Source organism: Nerophis ophidion, linkage group LG09 (genome assembly GCF_033978795.1).
Source record: "Nerophis ophidion isolate RoL-2023_Sa linkage group LG09, RoL_Noph_v1.0, whole genome shotgun sequence".
Taxonomy (NCBI): domain Eukaryota; kingdom Metazoa; phylum Chordata; class Actinopteri; order Syngnathiformes; family Syngnathidae; genus Nerophis; species Nerophis ophidion.
The window spans coordinates 1654339-1675301 of NC_084619.1; the positions used below are offsets into that span (position 1 = coordinate 1654339).

At 40.6% G+C, this 20963-nt stretch overlaps 1 protein-coding gene across 5 annotated transcripts in view; it reads left to right on the top strand.

Annotated features, from left to right (window-relative positions):
- The first annotated feature begins 899 nt into the window (after nt 1-899).
- Nucleotides 900-20963, top strand: part of hif1an (hypoxia inducible factor 1 subunit alpha inhibitor) — a 47873-nt gene continuing 27809 nt past the window's right edge. For 3 of the 5 annotated variants that reach the window (XM_061910030.1, XM_061910031.1, XM_061910032.1), the window contains exons 1-2: nt 15964-16200; nt 19711-19961. In XM_061910030.1, the coding sequence (XP_061766014.1) occupies nt 15979-16200; nt 19711-19961 (473 nt within the window). In that variant the 5' untranslated portion in view covers nt 15964-15978. Of the gene's footprint in view, nt 1284-12035; nt 12157-15963; nt 16201-19710; nt 19962-20963 lie in introns of those variants that run through there. The other 2 variants (XM_061910033.1, XM_061910034.1) reach the window with 2 other exon arrangements.

Below are 20963 nucleotides of genomic sequence, written 5' to 3' on the forward strand. Positions count from 1 at the left end.
ACTCTGTACAAATGTAGACTATACACTCTGTACAAATGTACACTATACACTCTGTACAAATGTACACTATACACTCTGTACAAATGTGCACTATACACTCTGTACAAATGTACACTATACACTCTGTACAAATGTACACTATACACTCTGTACAAATGTACACTATACACTCTGTACGACTGTACACTATACACTCCGTACAAATGTACACTATACACTCTGTACAAATGTACACTATACACTCTGTACAAATGTACACTATACACTCTGTACGACTGTACACTATACACTCTGTACAAATGTACACTATACACTCTGTACAAATGTAGACTATACACTCTGTACAAATGTAGACTATACACTCTGTACAAATGTACACTATACACTCTGTACAAATGTACACTATACACTCTGTACAAATGTACACTATACACTCTGTACAAATGTACACTATAGAGTGGGTGAAATGAATATATACATGAACATCTAGATGAAAAAACAGGGTGATTGGTGGAAGGGTTATTGCACCGAAGAGAAGGCAGTTCTGAGGGTCAACGGGGAAGTCCGTTCAGGGCGATTATGGCCCTGGAGAAGAAGTTGTGCTTTAGCCTGTTGGTCTTGCTTTTACTGCACCTGTAGCGCCCCCCAGAGGGCAGCAGGTGGAACAGGTCATATCCAGGGTGGGTGATGTTTTTGTGTCAACATTGCACTTTTTCTTATTAGATTTCACCTCATTCCACTTTTTTTTAAAGGTTTATTTTTTATTTGAGCAATACTATCAATTTTGTTTTTTTCCATAATGTGCGGCGATTAGCTGCGGGCCGCACTTTGGACACCCGTGTTATCAGTAATGCGGACAGTGCGTCGCCAGGACGCTGGGTGTCGCTGCCTGCTTGTTTAGCGGCTGTCAACGCCAGTGTGTAAACAGCCTCCGCGGCTCCACACTCCCGCTCTCAAGCCGCTCTCAAGCCGCTCCAACCGCCAGCTTTTACGCCGTGTGGCATTTTTTTCTGAATTGGAAAGTGTGGGCGATACCTAGGCGGTCGAGCACAAGCCGGTCAGAAGGCGACTGGGAGTCTTGGACGCTTTTGTTGTCGCGGTGTCGCGCAGACGACCACCGACCTAGCATGGCGGCGGCGACCGTCGTGGAGGCTGACCCGGCGGCGAGTGACTTCCCCGGCGGCTGGGATGAGACTCAGCTGCGGAAGTATTCTTTCCCCACCAAGACCATCCCCAGGCTGTCGCACTCGGACCCCCGAGCGGAGTTGCTGATAAACAACGAGGTAACCACGCTAGTATCCTGCAGCTGCGACTCAATCTCATGCATCCATCCATCCATCTCCTACCGCTTATTCCCTTTCGGGGTCGCTGGCGCCTATCTCAGCGACAATCGGGCAGAAGGCGGGGTACACCCTGGACAAGTCGCCACCTCATCACAGGGCCAACACAGATAGACAACATTCACACACTAGGGACCATTTAGTGTTGCCAATCAACCTATCGTATATTTCAGGTTTTAGCAATTCTATAGATTAGAACAGGGGTGTCAAACTCATTTTCAGCTCAGGGGCCACATAGAGCAGTGGTTCTCAACCTTTTTTCACTGATGTACCCCCTGTGAACATGTTTTTAATTCAAGTACCCCCTAATCAGAGCAAAGCATTTTTGGTTGGAAAAAAGAGAGAAAGAAGTCAAATACAGCACTATGTCATCAGTTTCTGGTTTATTATAGTGTATTTGTACAAGTGACGTTGTACATGTAGTAGTCTTTCTTGAACTATTTGGAAAAAAAAGATATAAAAATAACTAAAAACTTGTTGAAAAATAAACAGTGATTCAATTATAAATTAAAGCTGCAAGCAGCGTTGGTCGGCCCCGCCTTTGGCTGCTGCCCCCATGACCCAAGCCCTGGTCTAAGTCAGACCTACATAGAGGTTTTTGTTTCATGTCTCTACGACATTCCTAACAGAAGTTACAAGCGGTTTTGTCTGTGTTTTTTCCTAGGGGACGCTAGAGCGCAATTTAGATTCATGGGGTTTTGTTTTTTTATTAGATGGCAGTTTTCGCCAGTCCTGATGTGTGTGTAAAATTTGGTGAGTTTTGAAGCATGTTAAGGGGGTCGAATTACGGCTCGGCGTTTCTGGATGTTGTTGATAAATGGCTTTTGCTTTGTATAGTAGAGCTGTAACTTGCACTTTGAAGCATTTTAAGGGGGTCAAATTACAGCTCTACGAGGCAAAATTTACATTTTTTAGGTAACTTTGCGCAGGGGTTCTTTGTAGGCGCGTACAATCATAACCGGAGCAGTCATCAAAACTCTGTGAATAACTTTTAATCAGAAGGGTTCAATCTCTCTCCTGTACGAGTTTGAAGCCAACACGACAAAGGCGCTCAGAGGAGATAATGTTTGAAAAAAGGTGACAGGTTTTTACAAAACTTTTATTTTGAGGGGGTAATTTTTAACTTCCTCCTGATTTTTGCTGAATGATGTCAATTATTAAAATGTAGGTCTAAGTGAGACCTACATAGAGGTTTTTGTTTCATGTCTTTCCTGCATTCCTACTGGAAGTTACAAGCAATTTTGTCTGTTTTCTTCCTAGGAGCAGTTTTTGCTATGTTTTATTCAAAAATTGCGCTAAAGCGCAATTTTGAGTTTTGGGCTTTGTTTTTTTCATTAGATCGCAATTCTTGCCAGTCCTGATGTGTGTGCCAAGTTTGGTGAGTTTTGAAGCATTTTAAGGGGGTCAAATTACAGCTGAAAGAGGCAAAAATAGCATTTTTTGCGAAAATTTTGCTTTGAATGGGTTTTTGCAAAATTTTTGTTGATTTTTGCCCTAGAAAGTACAATTATGAAATCTAGGTCTAAGTCAGCCCTACATAATGGTTTTTGTTTCATGTCTCTACGACATTGCTAACGGAAGTTAGAAGCAGTCTGTTTTTTTTTTCCCTAGGGGGCGCTAACGTGCAATTTTGATTTTTGGGGTTTGGTTGCTTAATAATTTGGGCTGCTGCACCATACCGATGTGTGTGTCAAATTTGGTGAGTTTTCAAGCATGTTAAGGGGGTCAAATTACAGCACGACATTGCGGAATAATAATTATAAAGAAAGAAAGAATAAAACCTTACAGATTAAATAGGGTCCTTTGGCGGACCCTAATAAAGATTTCTCCACATAGAAGTAATCATCAACTTAAAGAGCCCTCTTTGGGGATTGTAATAGAGATCCATGTGGATTCATCAACTTCATTCTAAACATTTCTTCCCAAAAAATAAATCTTTAACATCAATATTTATGGAACATGTCCACAAAAAATCTAGCTGTCAACACTGAATATTGCATTGTTGCATTTCTTTTCACACTTTATGAACTTACATTCATATTTTGTTGAAGTATTATTCAGTAAATATATTTATAAAGGATTTTTGAATTGTTGCTATTTTTAGAATATTTTCAAAAATTCTCACGTACCCCTTGGCATACCTTCAAGTACCCCTTGGCATACCTTCAAGTACCCCCAGGGGTACGCGTACCCCCATTTGAGAACCACTGACATAGAAGAACATCAATTACCAAGTGGTAAAATCATGTCATGATTTACAAACCTCGTTTCCATATGAGTTGGGAAATGGTGTTAGATGTAAATATAAACAGAATACAATGATTTGCAAATCCTTTTCAAGCCATATTCAGTTGAATATGCTACAAAGACAACATATTTCATGTTCAAACTGATGAACTTTTTTTGTGTGTGCAAATAATCATTAACTTTAGAATTTGATGCCAGAAACACGTGACAAAGAAGTTGGGAAAGGTGGCAATGAATACTGATAAAAGTCGAGGAAAGCTCATCAAACACTTATTTGGAACATCCCACAGGTGTGCAGGCTAATTGGGAACAGGTGGGTGCCATGATTTGCTATAAAAGCAGCTTCCATGAAATGCTAAGTAATTCACAAACAAGGATGGGGCGAGGGTCACCACTTTGTAAGCAAATTGTCGAACAGTTTTAGAACAACATTTCTCAACGAGTTATTGCAAGGAATTCAGGGATTTTACCATCTACGGTCCGTAAAATCATCAAAAAGTTCAAAGAATCTGGAGAAATCACTGCACGTAAGTGATGATATTCAATCAATATTACGGACATTTGATCCCTCAGGCGGTACTGCATCCTAACCGACATCAGTGTGTAAAGGATATCATCACATGGGCTCAGGAACACTTCATATAACCTCTGTCAGTAACTACAGTTGGTTGCTACATCTGTAAGTGCAAGTTAAAACTCTACTATGCAAAGCCAAACCCATTGGCTTTGTAAAAAAAGAGTGCTAGTACTTTCCTGGCCCGCCTGCAGTCCAGACATGTCTTCCATCGAAACTGTGTGGCGCATTATGAAGCGTAAAATACGACAGCGGAGACCCCGGACTGTTGAACGACTGAAGCTCTACATAAAACAAAAATGGGAAAGAATTCCACTTTCAAAGCTTCAACAGTTTCTTCTTCAGTTCCCAAACTTTTTATTGAGTGTCGTTAAAGGCCTACTGAAATGAGATGTTCTTATTCAAACGGGGATAGCAGCTCCATTCTATGTGTCATACTTCATCATTTCCAAATATTGCCATATTTTTGCAGAATGGATTTTGTAGAGAACATCGACTATAAAGATCGCAACTTTTGCTCGCTAATAAAAAACGCCTAGCTTGTACCGGAAGTAGCAGACGATGTGCTCATGTTCAGATGAGCTCCTCACATCTGAACATTGTTGACAATCATGGCCACCAGCAGCTAGAGCGATTCGGACAGAGAAAGCGACAAATTCCCCATTAATTTGAGCGAGGATGAAAGATTTGTGGATGAGGATAGTGAGAGTGAAGGACTTGAAAAAATAAATACATAAAAAGGCGAGGGCAGTGAGTGCGATTCAGATGTTATTAGACACATTTACTAGGATAATTCTGGAAAATCCCTTATCTGCTTATTGTGCTACTAGTGTTTTACTGAGATTATATGGTACCTGAAAGTCGGAGGGGTATGGCCACGGGTGTGGTGACCGCCAGTGTCTCCAGTGGGAGGAGGTAATAGTCCACAGCAGCTGCAGGTGGATGCAAGCTCCGCTCATGTCTACGGTAAGAGCCGACTTATTAGCACAATTCTCTCACCGAAACTTGCCGGTTGACATGTGGTCGGGAACCATGTTCGCTTGACCGCTCTGTTCCATAGTAAAGCTTCACCTTCGGGAATTTTAAAGAAGGAAACACCGACTCATTCTTCGCTCAGGAGCCACATAGAGGAACATCTATTCCTAAGTGGTAAAATCATGTCACGATAACTTAAAAATAAAGACAACTTCAGATTTCAAACCATGACTAATCCCACCCATCCATCTATTTTCTACCGCTTGTCCCTTTTTGGGTCATGGGGGGTCGCTGGAGCCTATCGCTGCTGCATTTGGGCGGAAGGCAGCGTACACCCTGGACAAGTTGCCACCTCATCGCAGGGCCTTTCTCAAATAGCGGGGATGCATCCATCCATCCATTTTCTACCGCTTATTCCCTTTTGGGGTCACTGGAGCCTATCTCAATTACAATCGGGTGGAAGGCGTAGTACACCCTGGACAAGTCGCTACCTCATCACAGGGCCAACACAGATAGACAGACAACATTCACACACTAGGGACCATTTAGTGTTGCCAATCAACCTATCCCCAGCGAGGATGCAGACATGTTTTATTGCATCACTCCCCAAACTATGGCACGCGGGCCGGATTTGGACCGCCTGTGTCCTCAATGTGGCCCCCAAGCACCCAAGTCATTTTTATTTATTCTTGGTGGAAGAGGGGTTAGTGCGTCTGCCTCACAATACGAAGGTCCTGAGTAGTCCTGGGTTCAATCCCGGGCTCGGGATCTTTCTGTGTGGAGTTTGCATGTCCTCCCCGTGACTCCGGCTTCCTCCCACCTCCAAAGACATGCACCTGGGGATAGGCTCCTCCCACCTCCAAAGACATGCACCTAGGGATAGGTTGATTGGCAACACTAAATGGTCCCTAGTGTGTGAATGTTGTCTGTCTATCTGTGTTGGCCCTGTGATGAGGTGGCGACTTGTCCAGGGTGTACTCTGCCCTCCGCCTGATTGTAACTGAGATAGGCACCAGCGACCCCAAAGGGAATAAGCGGTAGGAAACGGATGGATGGATGGTTTTAAATCGGTCCACTCAGACAAATTGCATTGTTGATGTAAAACAGGCCTGGGCAATTATTTTGACTCGGGGGCCACATTTAGAGAAAAAAATGTGTCTGGGGGCCGGTATATGTATATATAAATGTATATATATATATATATATATATATATATACACATATATATATACACATATAAATATATATATATATATATATATATATATATATATATATATATATATATATATATATATATATATATATATACACATATAAATATATATATATATATATATTAGGGCTGGGCAAAGATAAAAAATTATAATTGACGTTAATCGCACTATTTCTCTTATTAATCGCGATTAAATGCATTGTATATGCAAAGCCCAATAATGAATTCAAAAGTAGTGTGTAGTGCACCTTTATTGGAATATTCTCCCACATGAACAAAAGCGCCAAAACATTTGTTGTGCAAACACAATTTAAATCAGTCCTTGTTAAACAGTAGCAGTTAAATAGAATATTTTATGAAAATCAACTCAAAAAATTTAAATACACACATTTAAGCTTGTTGCCACTGCCAGGGTATTTAAGTTATCCTGTTTGTTATGGAAAATAAATATAATCTACATACAAATCTCTGAGCCACAATCATAACATCTGAACAGGCAATTTCTGAGGTAACAGCAGAAACATTTTTTTTATCAGGGATCTTATGTTTAAAAAACCTGTGTTATAGGTAGTGGGCTGTTTTAGGGAATTTTTGATCAAATTATTCGTAGTAGCAATATTAATAATGTTGTGTTTATTCTGCGTAGTGCACTTAAAATAATTACGACCATATCTAGGAATTGATATGATGGGAATTTTCCAATTGTTTGCTTGGTGCTTTGATAAACTGAAGGCATCATATACATGGTACTATATTGTGATGTTATGAGCCAGGGGAAAAAAGAACTACCCTACCCAGCATGCAACAGGAGTGAGGAGTATGTATAGGTTGTGTCGCCATGACGACATCTTGTATGTTGTGATATGCACGCTCTGAAAGTAAACGTTAAGAACTCAGCCAACACTCCTGGTCTGCATTATTCATAAATAGACAGACAACACATATACTCCGCTGCTTCACAGGCCGCTGGATGTAGCCGGCAAAGTATTCCCATGCTAGCTAGCCGCTCTAGCAAGCACGCCTCATTCAGTCCAAAACGGCCCGATCTATCCACATTCAGAATTGTCTGGCGGTCGTAAGTGATCCCGGAGTGACCACGCTGTAAGCCAGCCAGGACATTTGCAGAATTGTCCGGTATTTTTGCCAAATGTTCCATCTTTACCAAGAGCCCCTCGACGCCGAAGTACATCCGGGCGACGCCATCTTGTTAAGAAAAGGCCTTAACAAAATAAAAGCATGTAAACAACATACGCAAATGTGCGATAAAATAATTGTCGGCGTTAATAGATTGATGAGTTAACTCGTAATTAACGCATTAATTTGCCCACCCCTAATATATATATATATATATATATATATATATATATACATATATATATACTGTATAACTCTGTGATGAGGTGGCGACTTGTCCAGGGTGTACAGCGCCTTCCGCCCGATTGCAGCTGAGATAGGCTCAATGAATGGATATATATATATATATATATATATATATATATATATATATATATATATATATATATCCATACATTTTCTAAGGCTTGTCCCACACACACACACACACACACACACACACACACACACACACACACACACACACACACACACACACACACACACACACACACACACACACACACATCTATAAACTGTGACAATCTGCTGTACAGTATGTTTGTGTCCTATTTTTAAGAACACAAAAAACAACCTCACAATAATGTCTGATTGAATGCTAAAAAGGTTATGACAGATCACCTTAGGAAACGGTATGGAATTAAAAATGTTCCACTGAATGAGACACCCAGAATGTACATGAATATAAAGAATGTGGGTTTTACAATATCGACTATGAAGGATAAAACACTGAGTATTGACAACATATGAATGTCAAACCCCCTCTCCATCCACATTATTTACAGTCAAGCGAAACGCTAAAAAAATGCAACAAACACAGCAAAATATGAATGTGAAGGGTAAAAAAAAAAAATAAAATCTACAATCTGATATAGTATCACTTTTTTTTGTTGTAAAAATCTCCTTGCACGTCTGTCCCTGACACCTGCATTTCAAGCCACTCTGGAAAACACTGTGGAAACACTTCTTGGTGCCTCGTCTGAGCTGCTGTGACTTACATTACCATAGTAACTCATTACATGACCATAGTAACTCATTACATTACCATAGTAACTGGTAAATCATCCATAAACGCAGATTCCAACCATTGAAATACTTTGTATAGTTGCAGACTTACATTCATTAGAAAACATGAGTGCACATCATAATGGCAGCTACACTTTGCATCTTAAAGATCTCAAAAAAATATTTGGGAATGTCCAGCGGGCCACGTTGAAAAGCTTAACGGGCCGAATGTGGCCCCCGGGCCTTAGTCCTGAATTCAATCCAGAGCTTGGGGTCTTTCTGTGTGGCTTCCTCCCACCTCCAAAGACATGCACCTGGGCATAGGCCCCTCCCACCTCCAAAGACATGCACCTGGGGATAGGCCCCTCCCACCTCCAAAGACACGCACCTGGGGATAGGTTGCTTGGCAACACTAAATGGTCCCTAGTGTGTGAATGTTGTCTGTCTATCTGTGTTGGCCCTGTGATGAGGTGGCGACTTGTCCAGGGTGTACCCCGGCTTCCGCCCGATTGTAGCTGAGATAGGCTCCAGCGCCCCCCGTGACCCCGAAGGGAATAAGCGCTAGAAAATGGATGGATGAAAAATAGAACAAGCCCAATCCGAAAACGTGACCTAGTACTCCTGCGCGGAAAATGCGCACGTCATAGTCACCTCCAGTGTTGCTTCTTGTGCAGGTTCTTAAATGTATCTTATCCGATCAATGTCCAGTGTTGTGGTATTTCAGTGAACTGGAATCCAGTGTGCTGTGGGGCCCTATTGTAGTGAATCACACCTGAGACATCTTAAATGAATCAAATCTTCATTGGACATGTTAAAGTACACATTGTGACAAAGAACATTTTACAACAATCAATCTCGGGATGTAGATCTCTGGTCAGGACACTCCTCACTTTTTTGCCTTCACTTTCATTGTCCATTCCTTTTTGGTGACTATATACTCTGGACCTAGACGTGGAGTCTGATACGGTCTGCTCTGCCAGTCCAAAAGCATTCGCTGTTTTCCGTAGTCTTCCCTCGACGGCCAGGTAATACAAAGCACTCACTACCATTTTTTATCACATCAATGGGAGCCTGCATTCTCGTTGACTCTCTTTCGACAAATGGACAAAGTTTTTTGGTTAGTAGAATCACAGCTGACCTGGACATTCGAAAGTTTTTCTTGCCGCCTGAGAAGTGTTGTATCCCAAATAGCTGCAATTGCTTTTTCTTAAAGGGGAACATTATCACAATTTCAAAAGGGTTAAAAACAATAAAAATCAGTTCCCAGTGGCTTGTTGTATTTTTGGAATTTTTTTTCAAAATTTTACCGGTCTCGGAATATCCCTAAATAAAGCTTTAAAGTGCCTTATTTACGCTATCTTCGAAACCACTATCCATTTCCCTGTGACGTCACACAGTGCTGCCAATGTAAACAAACAATGGGAATAGCACAGCAAGATATAGCGACATTAGCTCGGATTCAAACTCGGATTTCAGCAACTTAAGCGATTCAACAGATTACGCATGTATTGAAACAGATGGTTGGAGTATGAAAGTATTGAAGAAGAAACTGAAGCTATTGAGCGAATAGCTATTGACGCTTTTCATAGCCATAGCATGGCCGAATAGCTGCGTTAGCATCGCCGGTAAAATGTGCGGACCAAATGATCAGGACTTTCGCATCTTTTGACACTGGAGCAACTTAAATCCGTCGATTGGTAAGTGTTTTTTTTGCATTAAATGTGGGTGGAAGGAAACGTAATATACTTGCAAATGCATCTACAGGTTATCCATACATCTCTGTGTCATGTCTGCTTTAGCACCGCCCGTAAATAGCATGTTAGCATCGATTAGCGTAGCATGTTAGCATCGATTAGCTGGCAGTCAACATCAACAAAACTCACCTTTGTGATTTCGTTGACTTTATAGTTGCAAATGCATCTGCAGGTTATCCATACATCTCTGTGCCATGTCTGTCATCGCCGGTCAAATGTGGAGACACTCTGGCACATTCAATGGGGGTCTGGCGGCAGACACTTTGGCATCTTGGGGCCAGTGGTGCAACTTGAATCCCTCCCTGTTAGTGTTGTTACACCCTCCGACAACACACCCACCAGGCATGATGTCTCCAAGGTTCCAAAAAATTGTCAAAAAAAGGGAAAATAACAGAGCTGAGACCCGGTGTTTGTAATGTGTTGAAAATGAAAATGGTGGGTGTGTTACCTCGGCGACGTCACATTCTGACGTCATCGCCTCCAGCGCGATAAACAGAAAGGCGTTTAATTCGCCAAAATTCACCCATTTAGAGTTCGGAAATCGGTTAAAAAAATAGATGGTCTTTTTTCTGCACCATCAAGGTATATATTGACGCTTACATAGGTCTGCTGATAATGTTCCCCTTTAAGGTATTCATGTTGGATATCCACAAGCATCTGTAGATGTAGAAGAAGGAGAAACACGGGTATATCTGGATGACTCGCCTCTGTATTTCCAGTGGTTAGCTCCAAGTTACGAAACCGCTTTATTTTGAAGCTGGCTGTGGCGCGTTCTTTTTGACGTCACTTCCTCTCCGAACTCAGTTTGTAAACGATCAATGAGTCCATGCAAAACTAAGAGCCGGAGATTCAAAAAATACACAGCGCACTTACCTATGTCAAAAAATGTCCGAGGGGGTGGACCTTAAACGCTGGTTTAATGTGGCTAAAACGGTGCTTAGGCTAAATAATTATGCGTTTAAGGCAGGGGTCGGGAACCTTTTTGGCTGAGAGAGCCATGAAAGCCAAATATTTTAAAATGTATTTCGGTGAAAGCCATATAATAGTTTTTAACAACGAATGTAACTAAATGCCTGCATTTTTTTAGTAAGACCAACTTTTTTAGAGAATTGTAGGTCTCTTATTCTTTTTAATAACATTGTTATTCTGAAGCTAACCAATAATAAATCAAATACTGATTATCATGAATGCGACTTCTTGAACAGGTGCGGTAGAAAGCGGATATTTTGACACTGTGATTACCAGCGTAATTATGTAGGTAGGTAAGTATTGTTATTGCCCAAGTACAACACAACTTTGTTGATTGACACATTGATTTGATTAGACAAACAAACAGTGTTTAGGGTCACAGAACAGCTATCGGGAGAAAAAAAAACTCCAGACGTATCACAACATACATCTCCAGACTTGCAACAGAGGGGAGGGAGTGGGGGGCTACGGTGGCGGGCTGCAGCTCTCCAGACACTGCCCAGTTGTCCATCACCCCTAAGGGATTCGCGTCAATGGCGTTGGATGGATTATTCATTACTTATCGTGTTAAGCAATGTCAGCTAAGATTTATCCTGAGAGCCAGATGCAGTCATCAAAAGAGCCACATCTGGCTCTAGAGCCATAGGTTCCCTAGCCCTGGTTTAAGGGGTTATCCGGCTTAGTGTAGACATAGCCTCAGTGCATGTGTTAACTTGTCAGACAACATCATCCCCTTTCAGTGTTTGTTTGTTTTAACATGCATCACCAAAGCTGCATCCAGCTAATCCTGTTTGTCAGCATTAATAGTGACAAACTGCATTGCTGGCCATGTCAACAGGTTCATCATAATGAAATGAGTCATGCACCGAGCAGACATAAAAAGTGTATTATCTGAGCCCAGCCCAAGTAACCATGCTGTCCTGCGGGTCATTTGTCTCTAAGGTAATTGCATGATTGTATTTAAACGATTAAGTAAATAAGATGTAATGATGGTGCATTGGAGGGAGAAAACTGTGAGTTTTGAGCTGTGACATCGAGTTGGTTGGTTAAAGCTGCAGACAAATTGAAATAATATCTTTGCTTGTAGGCAGCCGTTAAAATATGTTTGTAAACTGCACCTCTTTAAGGTGTGTGGTTCATATCAGAATCAGTATCAGCTTTATTGGCCAGGTATGTTCAACACAAAAGGAATCGGACTTGGTGGACAGTGTTGGCTTTCTACAATATAAACACTGAATATGAACAAGTACCTAAATAACTAATATGTGCTTTCTTCAGTATTATCACAAATTATTAACTGAAATATGAACAAGTACTTAAATAACTAATACATGCTTTCTTCAATATTAACACAAATGATTAACTGCAATATGAACAAGCACTTAAATAACTAATATGTGCAGGGATAATAAGATAATAGTGCAGTGGTGAATAGAACCAAAGTGTGATGATATAGTTTTAAATATTTTTGTACACATAATATTTCCAAATTTGTTAAAGTTGCTACAGAGGTCATCGTGCTCGATGATTGCACAATACAATGCACATGACTCATTGATATCATTATCAAGCCAGACCAAAGAAATATAATGTTGGCACTTCTTTGTTGCTATTATGTAGTAATTACTACGGACAAGTTAGCTCAAAATAAAGTGTTTCATAATTAGAAGCAATTGTGGTGGAATTTAGTAATTTCAACACAATATTATTAGTGTTGTTTCTGCTCAATTTAGCAACTAATTGAAGCTAGTAGATGAACACAAAGGCAATGCAAGACGAGACCAGTTTGTGTGAATCTTTTTTTTTGGTTTAAAAATAACAATATACAGCGATTGAGAGTATTATGTTATTTAATGTCATTAGGAATACATTTGTGTCCATACAGTCATGCATTTTATTAATGGTTTATAACTGTTTTAAAGTCCTACTGAAAGCCACTACTAGCCACCACACAGTCTGATAGTTTATATATCAATGATGAAATATTAACATTGCAACACATGCCAATACAGCCTTTTTAGTTTACTAAATTGCAAATTTAAATTTCCCGCGAGGTATCCTGTTGAAAACGGCGCGGAATGATGACGCTTATATTGACGCGTGCTTGTGACGTTATTGGTTGGAGTGAACATTTCAGCCCAGCACCACTCATGGCTAAAAGTCATCTCATAATTGCACAGTATTTTCGACATCTGTGTTGCTGAATCTTTTGCAATTTGTTCAATTAATAATGGAGACATCAAATAAGAATGCTGTTGGTGGAAAGCGGTGGATTGCAGCTGCCGTTAGCAAAACAAACAGAGCCGGTGTTTCTTTGTTTGTTGTGAAGCTTTAACGCAGAGCTGTCAAGCAAACATGTTTCTCTTTGTCAACCAGCAAGTTTTTGGATGGGAACATTTTGATATTAAGTGGGCTCTTACCGGAGACTTCAGTGGATTATGGGATCTCCTCCTGCAGCTCAAAAAGGCAGCTGTGATCTTGGCTCCTCGGCTTCTCTCAGAGACACTGGCGTTCACGGCAGCCATCCGACTTTCTGGTATGATTTTACAATCTCACTAAAACACTATTAAACAATTAGCAGATAAGGGATCTTCCAGAATTATCCTAGTAAATGTGTCTAATCGCTTTCTCGGTCTGAATAGCTCTTGCTGCTGGAGGCTATGATTGTAAACAATGTTCAGATGTGAGGAGCCCTACAACCCGTGACGTCACGCGCACATCGTCTGCTACTTCGGGTACAGGCAAGGCTTTTTTTATTAGCGAACAAAAGTTGCCAACTTTATCGTGGATGTTCTCTACTGAATCCTTTCAGCAAAAATATGGCAATATCGCGAAATGATCATGTATGACACATAGAATGGAGCTGCTATCCCCGTTTGAATAAGAAAATCTCATTTCAGTAGGCCTTTAATCATGAATGGATTAAAGTAAACAAGTTGAGAGACTTATTGGGGTGTTACCATTTAGTGGTCAATTGTACAGAATATGTACTGTACTGTGAAATCTACTAATACAAGTTTCAATCAATGCTATCTTAAATTGCTATTGAGTGCTGTTTTTTTTTTATAGCAAACAATAAATGCCTTTGAGACATAAAAATGCTGTTTTGGGTGAAAAAGTAATATTGTTGCCTTACTGAATAACCTTTTTAGTATTTAGTTCACAGATTGTTAGCGTTAAATAGTCTTAAACAAAACATTAGAGCGCCGAGTCAGTCAATTCAATTTCAATCAATCAAATTTGAAATATTTATCAGATTGGCATACTGTAAATTGAAAATAGTTACCATTATTTATTATTAATGTAAATATTTTTTGTTAAAAATATTAATTTAACAATCTAATTATTTCTTATTAAGAAAGCATGTGCATCTTTCCAGTTTGAATTTTTTTTTCGATTTTTAGTATAGTCCATCCATCCATCTTCTTCCGCTTATCCGAGGTCGGGCCGCGGGGGCGGCAGCCTAAGCAGGGAAGCCCAGACTTCCCTCTCCCCAGCCAATTCATTTAGCTCTTCCCGGGGGATCCCGAGGTGTTCCCAGGCCAGCCGGGAGACATAGTTTTCCCAACGTGTCCTGGGTCTTTCCCGTGGCCTCCTACCGGTTGGACGTGCCCTAAACACCTCCCTAGGGAGGGATCCTGACCAGATGCCCGAACCACCTCATCTGGCTCCTCTCGAAGTGGACGAGCAGCGGCTTTACTTCGAGTTCCTCTCGGATTAGAATTAGAATAGTGTGTATCAGGGGTCGGGAACCTTTTTGGCTGAGAGAGCCATACAAGCCAAATATTTTTAAAAGTATTTCCGTGAGAGCCATATCATTTTTTTTTTAACACTGACTACAACTATATGCGTGCATTTTTAAGAAAGAGTAACATTTTTAGAGTATAATAAGTCTCTTATTCTTTTTGATAACATTGTTATTCTGAGGCTAACCAAAAATAAATAAAATACTTCTTACCATTAATGCGACATCTGTAACAGGTGCGGTAGAAATCGAATGGATGGATGAAAATGCATGAGAATGTTTTATATTTTGAACATTATTTTTGGCACTGTGATTACCAGCGGAATTATTAATTACTTATTGTGTTAAGCAATGTCAGCTAAGATTTATCTGAGAGCCAGATGCAGTCATCAAAAGAGCCACATCTGGCTCTAGAGCCATAGGTTCCCTACCCCTGCTGTATATCAAAAATATTTTTGGGGGATTTATTTATTATCTGTTTAAAAAAATATTTTCATGTATATACAATTCTATATTAAATACAACTCGAAAGTGACTTTACAAAAAAAAAAAAAATCTAATTTGTTCATATTTATTGCCGGGTTTCTGTTAAAGTGTGTAATCTTGCCCTTAAAACATCTCTGGTTGAACACTGGCTTCAATGCGCATGTAAGGAATATATTGTGTTTGTCTTAAAAAATACGGCGAAAATCGGGTAAATGTAACTTTTATAGACGATTTATTCAATATTATTTGAGGTTTTAGTTCACATTGAGAGAGTGACATTCCATACACAATCATCGCCTGGATAAAACATCTCTGGTGAGCGATGCAAGTGCATTACGTTTTTTTTTGTTTTTTTTTACAAAATATGGCGAAAACCGGGTAAATTATTTTTTTATGCACTTAATAGTGAGTACCATTTTAAAACTTGGGTTCACATTGACATATTATTCGTATCAAATCAGACTTTTGATTCACACAAGCCGTCATGCGCGGTGTGTGCAATCTCTCCCTTCGAAGATATCTGCTCAAAGTTGATGAAACAGCGTTTTGTTTTTAGTCGCGCAGGTTTGTCATCACTTCACCTCCATGCGGCAGAGGAGACGTGCCCGCGCTGCAGCGGGAGCGCGCATGGCCGCCTACGTTCTCTTAGTCACGTAGCCCCCATTGCCAGGGTGTCCAATGGCAGTCTTCTGCACGATGACGGTGTGTTCGTGGATGTTTTATGGCGCTCCTCCTGTCATAATTCAAGTGCAAGGGTATGTCTTCACTGCTGTGTTTGATGTGGAAACAACACCAATCCTGCAGTCCTGCTCAAAACTTGACATGCACTTGTGAAGACCATCATGTCATGGCTGTCTTGAGTTTCCAATCATTGCTACAAGTTTTGTTTTTTGTGATAGAGTGATTGGAGCACATACTTGTTGCTCACAAAAAAAAAACATTCATGAAGTTTGGTGGTTTTATGCATTTATTATGGGTCTACTGAAAATGTCATAGGGCTTCACGGTGGAAGAGGGGTTAGTGCGTCTGCCTCACAATACGAAGTTCCTGCAGTCCTGGGTTCAATCCCGGGCTCGGAATCTTTCTGTGTGGGGTTTGCATGTTCTCCCCGTGAATGCGTGGGTTCCCTCCGGGTACTCCGGCTTCCTCCCACCTCCAAAGACATGCACCTGGGGATAGGTTGATTGGCAACACTAAATGGTCCCTAGTGTGTGAATGTGAGTGTGAATGTTGTCTGTCTATTTGTGTTGGCCCTGCGATGAGGTGCCGACTTGTCCAGGGTGTACCCCGCCTTCCGCCCGATTGTAGCTGAGATAGGCGCCAGCGCCCCCCGTGACCCTGAAAGGGAATAAGCGGTAGAAAATGGATGGATGGATGAAAATGTCATCAAATCTGTTATACATACAGCAGGGGCGTCCAAAGTGCGGCCCGCAGGGCATTTTTTTAACGGCCCCACGGCACATTTTAAAAATACTATGGAAAAAAATAAAAAACATAAAGTGGTCTAAAAGAGCAAACAGGTGAAATGTAACAAGAACATGTTACAATGTTTACTCTAATAACACAAAGCTGCCATGCAGGCTGTTTCTTTCTTTAAAAAAAAAAATAGTGAACCAAAATTAATTATGAATTATTGACCAATTCAAGGCTCCAATTACGTCACATTAAATATTCCACTTTGAGATATTTTTGGGGGCAAATGTTGGATATTTTGTGTTTGCCATATAAAAAACAAAGCTTTTTTTTTGAAGAATGGCCTAAAACGAACAAACAAAAAACATAAACAAAAAAACAACAACTTATAATTGACGGATAGATCGGAAGTTGATCTCGAGACCATTGTGTTAAAAGTAAACACACAAAAAAAAAAAAGTTTCAACACTTTAATGAGTAGGACCCTTTTGAATCAGTGTGTTTGGTTTTTAAATGTCATTGCACAAAAAATAATAGTGAATTAAAATCTATGGTGTTATGAGTTGTTGACATTTTTCCGGCTCCAATTATTATATCATCTCAAACAAACATTCTACTTAAAAATTTTATTGGGGGAACATTTAGCATATTTTGTGTTTTTAAATAAAAAAAAACATGGTTTCATCTGACAAAAAGAGCATACAACTTAAATCTTTAAAAACCTCATATTGACAGATGGACCTAATGTTGATCTAGAGACATAATCAATCAATCAATCAATGTTTATTTATATAGCCCCAAATCACAAATGTCTCAAAGGACTGCACAAATCATTACGACTACAACATCCTCGGAAGAACCCACAAAAGGGCAAGGAAAACTCACACCCAGTGGGCAGGGAGAATTCACATCCAGTGGGACGCCAGTGACAATGCTGACTATGAGAAACCTTGGAGAGGACCTCAGATGTGGGCAACACCCCCCCCCTCTAGGGCACCGAAAGCAATGGATGTGGAGCGGGTCTAACATGATACTGTGAAAGTTCAATCCATAGTGGCTCCAACACAGCCGCGAGAGTTCAGTTCAAAGCGGATCCAAGACAGCAGCGAGAGTCCCGTCCACAGGAAACCATCTCAAGTGGAGGCGGATGAGCAGCGTAGAGATGTCCCCAACCGATACACAGGCGAGCGATCCATCCTGGGTCCCGACGAGCGGTCCATCCTGGGTCTCGACTCTGGACAGTCAGTACTTCATCCATGGTCATCGGACCGGACCCCCTCCACAAGGGAGGGGGGGACATAGAAGAAAAAGAAAAGAAGCGGCAGATCAACTGGACTAAAAAGGAGGTCTGTTTAAAGGCTAGAGTATACAGATGAGTTTTAAGGTGAGACTTAAATGATTCTACTGAGGTAGCATCTCGAACTGTTACCGGGAGGGCATTCCAGAGTACTGGAGCCCGAACGAAAAACGCTCTATAGCCCGCAGACTTTTTTTGGAGAGAGAGAGAGCGACCAAAAAATATACATATATATATATGTTTATAAATCCATCCATTTTCTACTGCTTATTCCCTTTGGGGTCACTGGTGTCTATCTCAGCTACAATCGGGCGGAAGACGGTGTACACCCTGGACAAGTCGCCACCTCATCACAGGGTCGACACAGATAGACAACATTCACACTCACATTCACACACTAGGGACCATTTAGTGTTGCCAATCAACCTATCCCCAGGTGCATGTCTTTGGAAGTGGGAGGAAGCCGGAGTACCCGGAGGGAACCCACGCATTCACGGGGAGAACATGCAAACTCCACACAGACAGATCCCGAGCCTGGATTTGAACCCAGGAATGCAGGAACTTCGTATTGTGAGCCACGCACTAACCCCTCTGCCACCGTGAAGCCATATATATATATATATATATATATATATATATATATATACTGTATATATATGTACATACATACATATATATATCTATATATTTTTTTTGTATTTTTTTTTTTGTATTTTTTTTTAAAAATTTTTTTATTTGTGGCGGCCATAATTCTTTCGTGGCGGACCGCCCCAAATAAATGAATGTGTGGGAAACTCTGCGTGTAATACTCTTCCATATCAGTAGGTGGCGGCAGGTGGCTAATTGCTTTGTAGATGTTGGGAACATGGTTTGTCGTGATCACTATATGCAGACAGCGGCGGGAGGCAGGATGCAGGTAAAAAAGGTATCTAATGCTTAAACCAAAAATAAATAAAAAGGCATTGAAGCTTAGGAAGGGCTAAGCAAAACCAAACTAAAACTGAACTGGCTGAGAAGTAAACAAAAACATAATGCTGGACGACAGCAAAGACTTACACCGTGTCGAGCAGATGGCGGCCACAAAGTACATCCCTACATGACAATCAACACCAAAATAGGAGCGTAAGGCAAGAACTACAAGACTACACACAGAAATACACCAGAAAACTCCAAATAAGTCACGGCATGATGTGACAGGTGGTGACAGTACACCTACTTTGAGACAAGAGCTATAGTGATGCATGCTTGGTTATGGTTTGAAGTCATATCCAAAAATTGCGAAGACGACTTTTTACTGTCAATATCGGCTGCTGAGTTTCATTGTTTTCTGCTGGTGGTCCTCGGGATTTTGTCCAATGAAAAAAATGTGCCTTGGCTGAGAAAAGGTTGAAAATCACTGCCGTCGTCAATGCAGAATTGTGCGGATAACAGGAACATTTTGACAGTACCAGTACCATAGCCCGAATGTCTAAAACGTTTTTTAACGTTGTAATACTTGGAATCGTTTGACAGATGTTTGAAATATGAAGATCTTATGTGGGTTTCTTTATTCCAGGAGCCGGTGGTCCTAACCGATACAAACCTCGTCTATCCGGCACTCAAATGGGACGTTGCCTATCTCCAAGAGAACATCGGCAACGGGGACTTCTCCGTCTACACGGCGGAGAACCACAAGTTCCTCTACTACGACGAGAAGAAAATGTCCAACGTGGATAACTTTGTCCCCAAGTCCCGGCGGAAGGAGATGAAATTCTCTGAATTTGTGGAGAAGATGCAGGAGACGCAACAGAGTGGCGGGGAGGAGAGGTGGGACGGATTTACAGAAAACACTTGTTGTGATTGTTTGTGTGCTGTTGGTGCCTTTCGTTTGTCGGAATTTCTGAGTTCCTAGGAGGGTTGTACGGAACTAAAGAATCATGTTCAGTACTTAGACTTCCTTTTCATTGTCATTCCAATTTGAACTTTACAGTCCAGATAAGAACAACATTTTCTTGCATTAGCTCACGGTAGTGCACAATAAAAAAGCAATAAGGTGCAGATATAAATAAATAGATTACTGTACAGATAAATACATTGCACTTTTGCATATGCATCCACGTTTATGGATGTATGTTATATTGTCTTTAAATTCCAGCCAGTTAATCCCTTTTTGGGGGGAATTGAGAGGACTATTATGATGCGTTTAAGTACTATCTTCAGTCATATTCAGTACTATACCAGCCTCTAAAAAGCACTGGCCATTGGTGGATCTACACCTAACATCCACTATAATGATACCAAGTACGGGAGCGTATCTAGTCGATACTACTATGATTACATCTATATTTTTTAGCATCACAAAATCTGTATTCGTTTTTAAAAAAAATGTATATAATGTTTACAAACTCGGGAAATACGTCCCTGGACACATGAGGACTTTGAATATAGATAGATAGATAGATAGATAGATTGATAATACTTTATTGATTTCTTCAGGAGAGTTCCTTCCCTTCCAGCAGCAGTGTACAGAGTTGAGATCAACTTAAAAAGTAAATAATGCGGGTATAAATGGTAACAAAATAGTAAAATATTAAAATAAGAATAAAAATAAAAAGCAACAATGAGAATAGAAAAATAACAGTAAAATTAAAGCTGCAAGCAGCGATGGACAGGACCGACTTTTGCTGGTGTTTCCTGCCTTTACCCATTCAACATATATTTACCTGCATATTACCTACCTTCCCTGCATCCTGGAGTCACACTGGTGCTTCTTTCTTTCACCCATACCTGTTGCTGCTTCCTGCCATCACCAAGACAACATATCTTTAC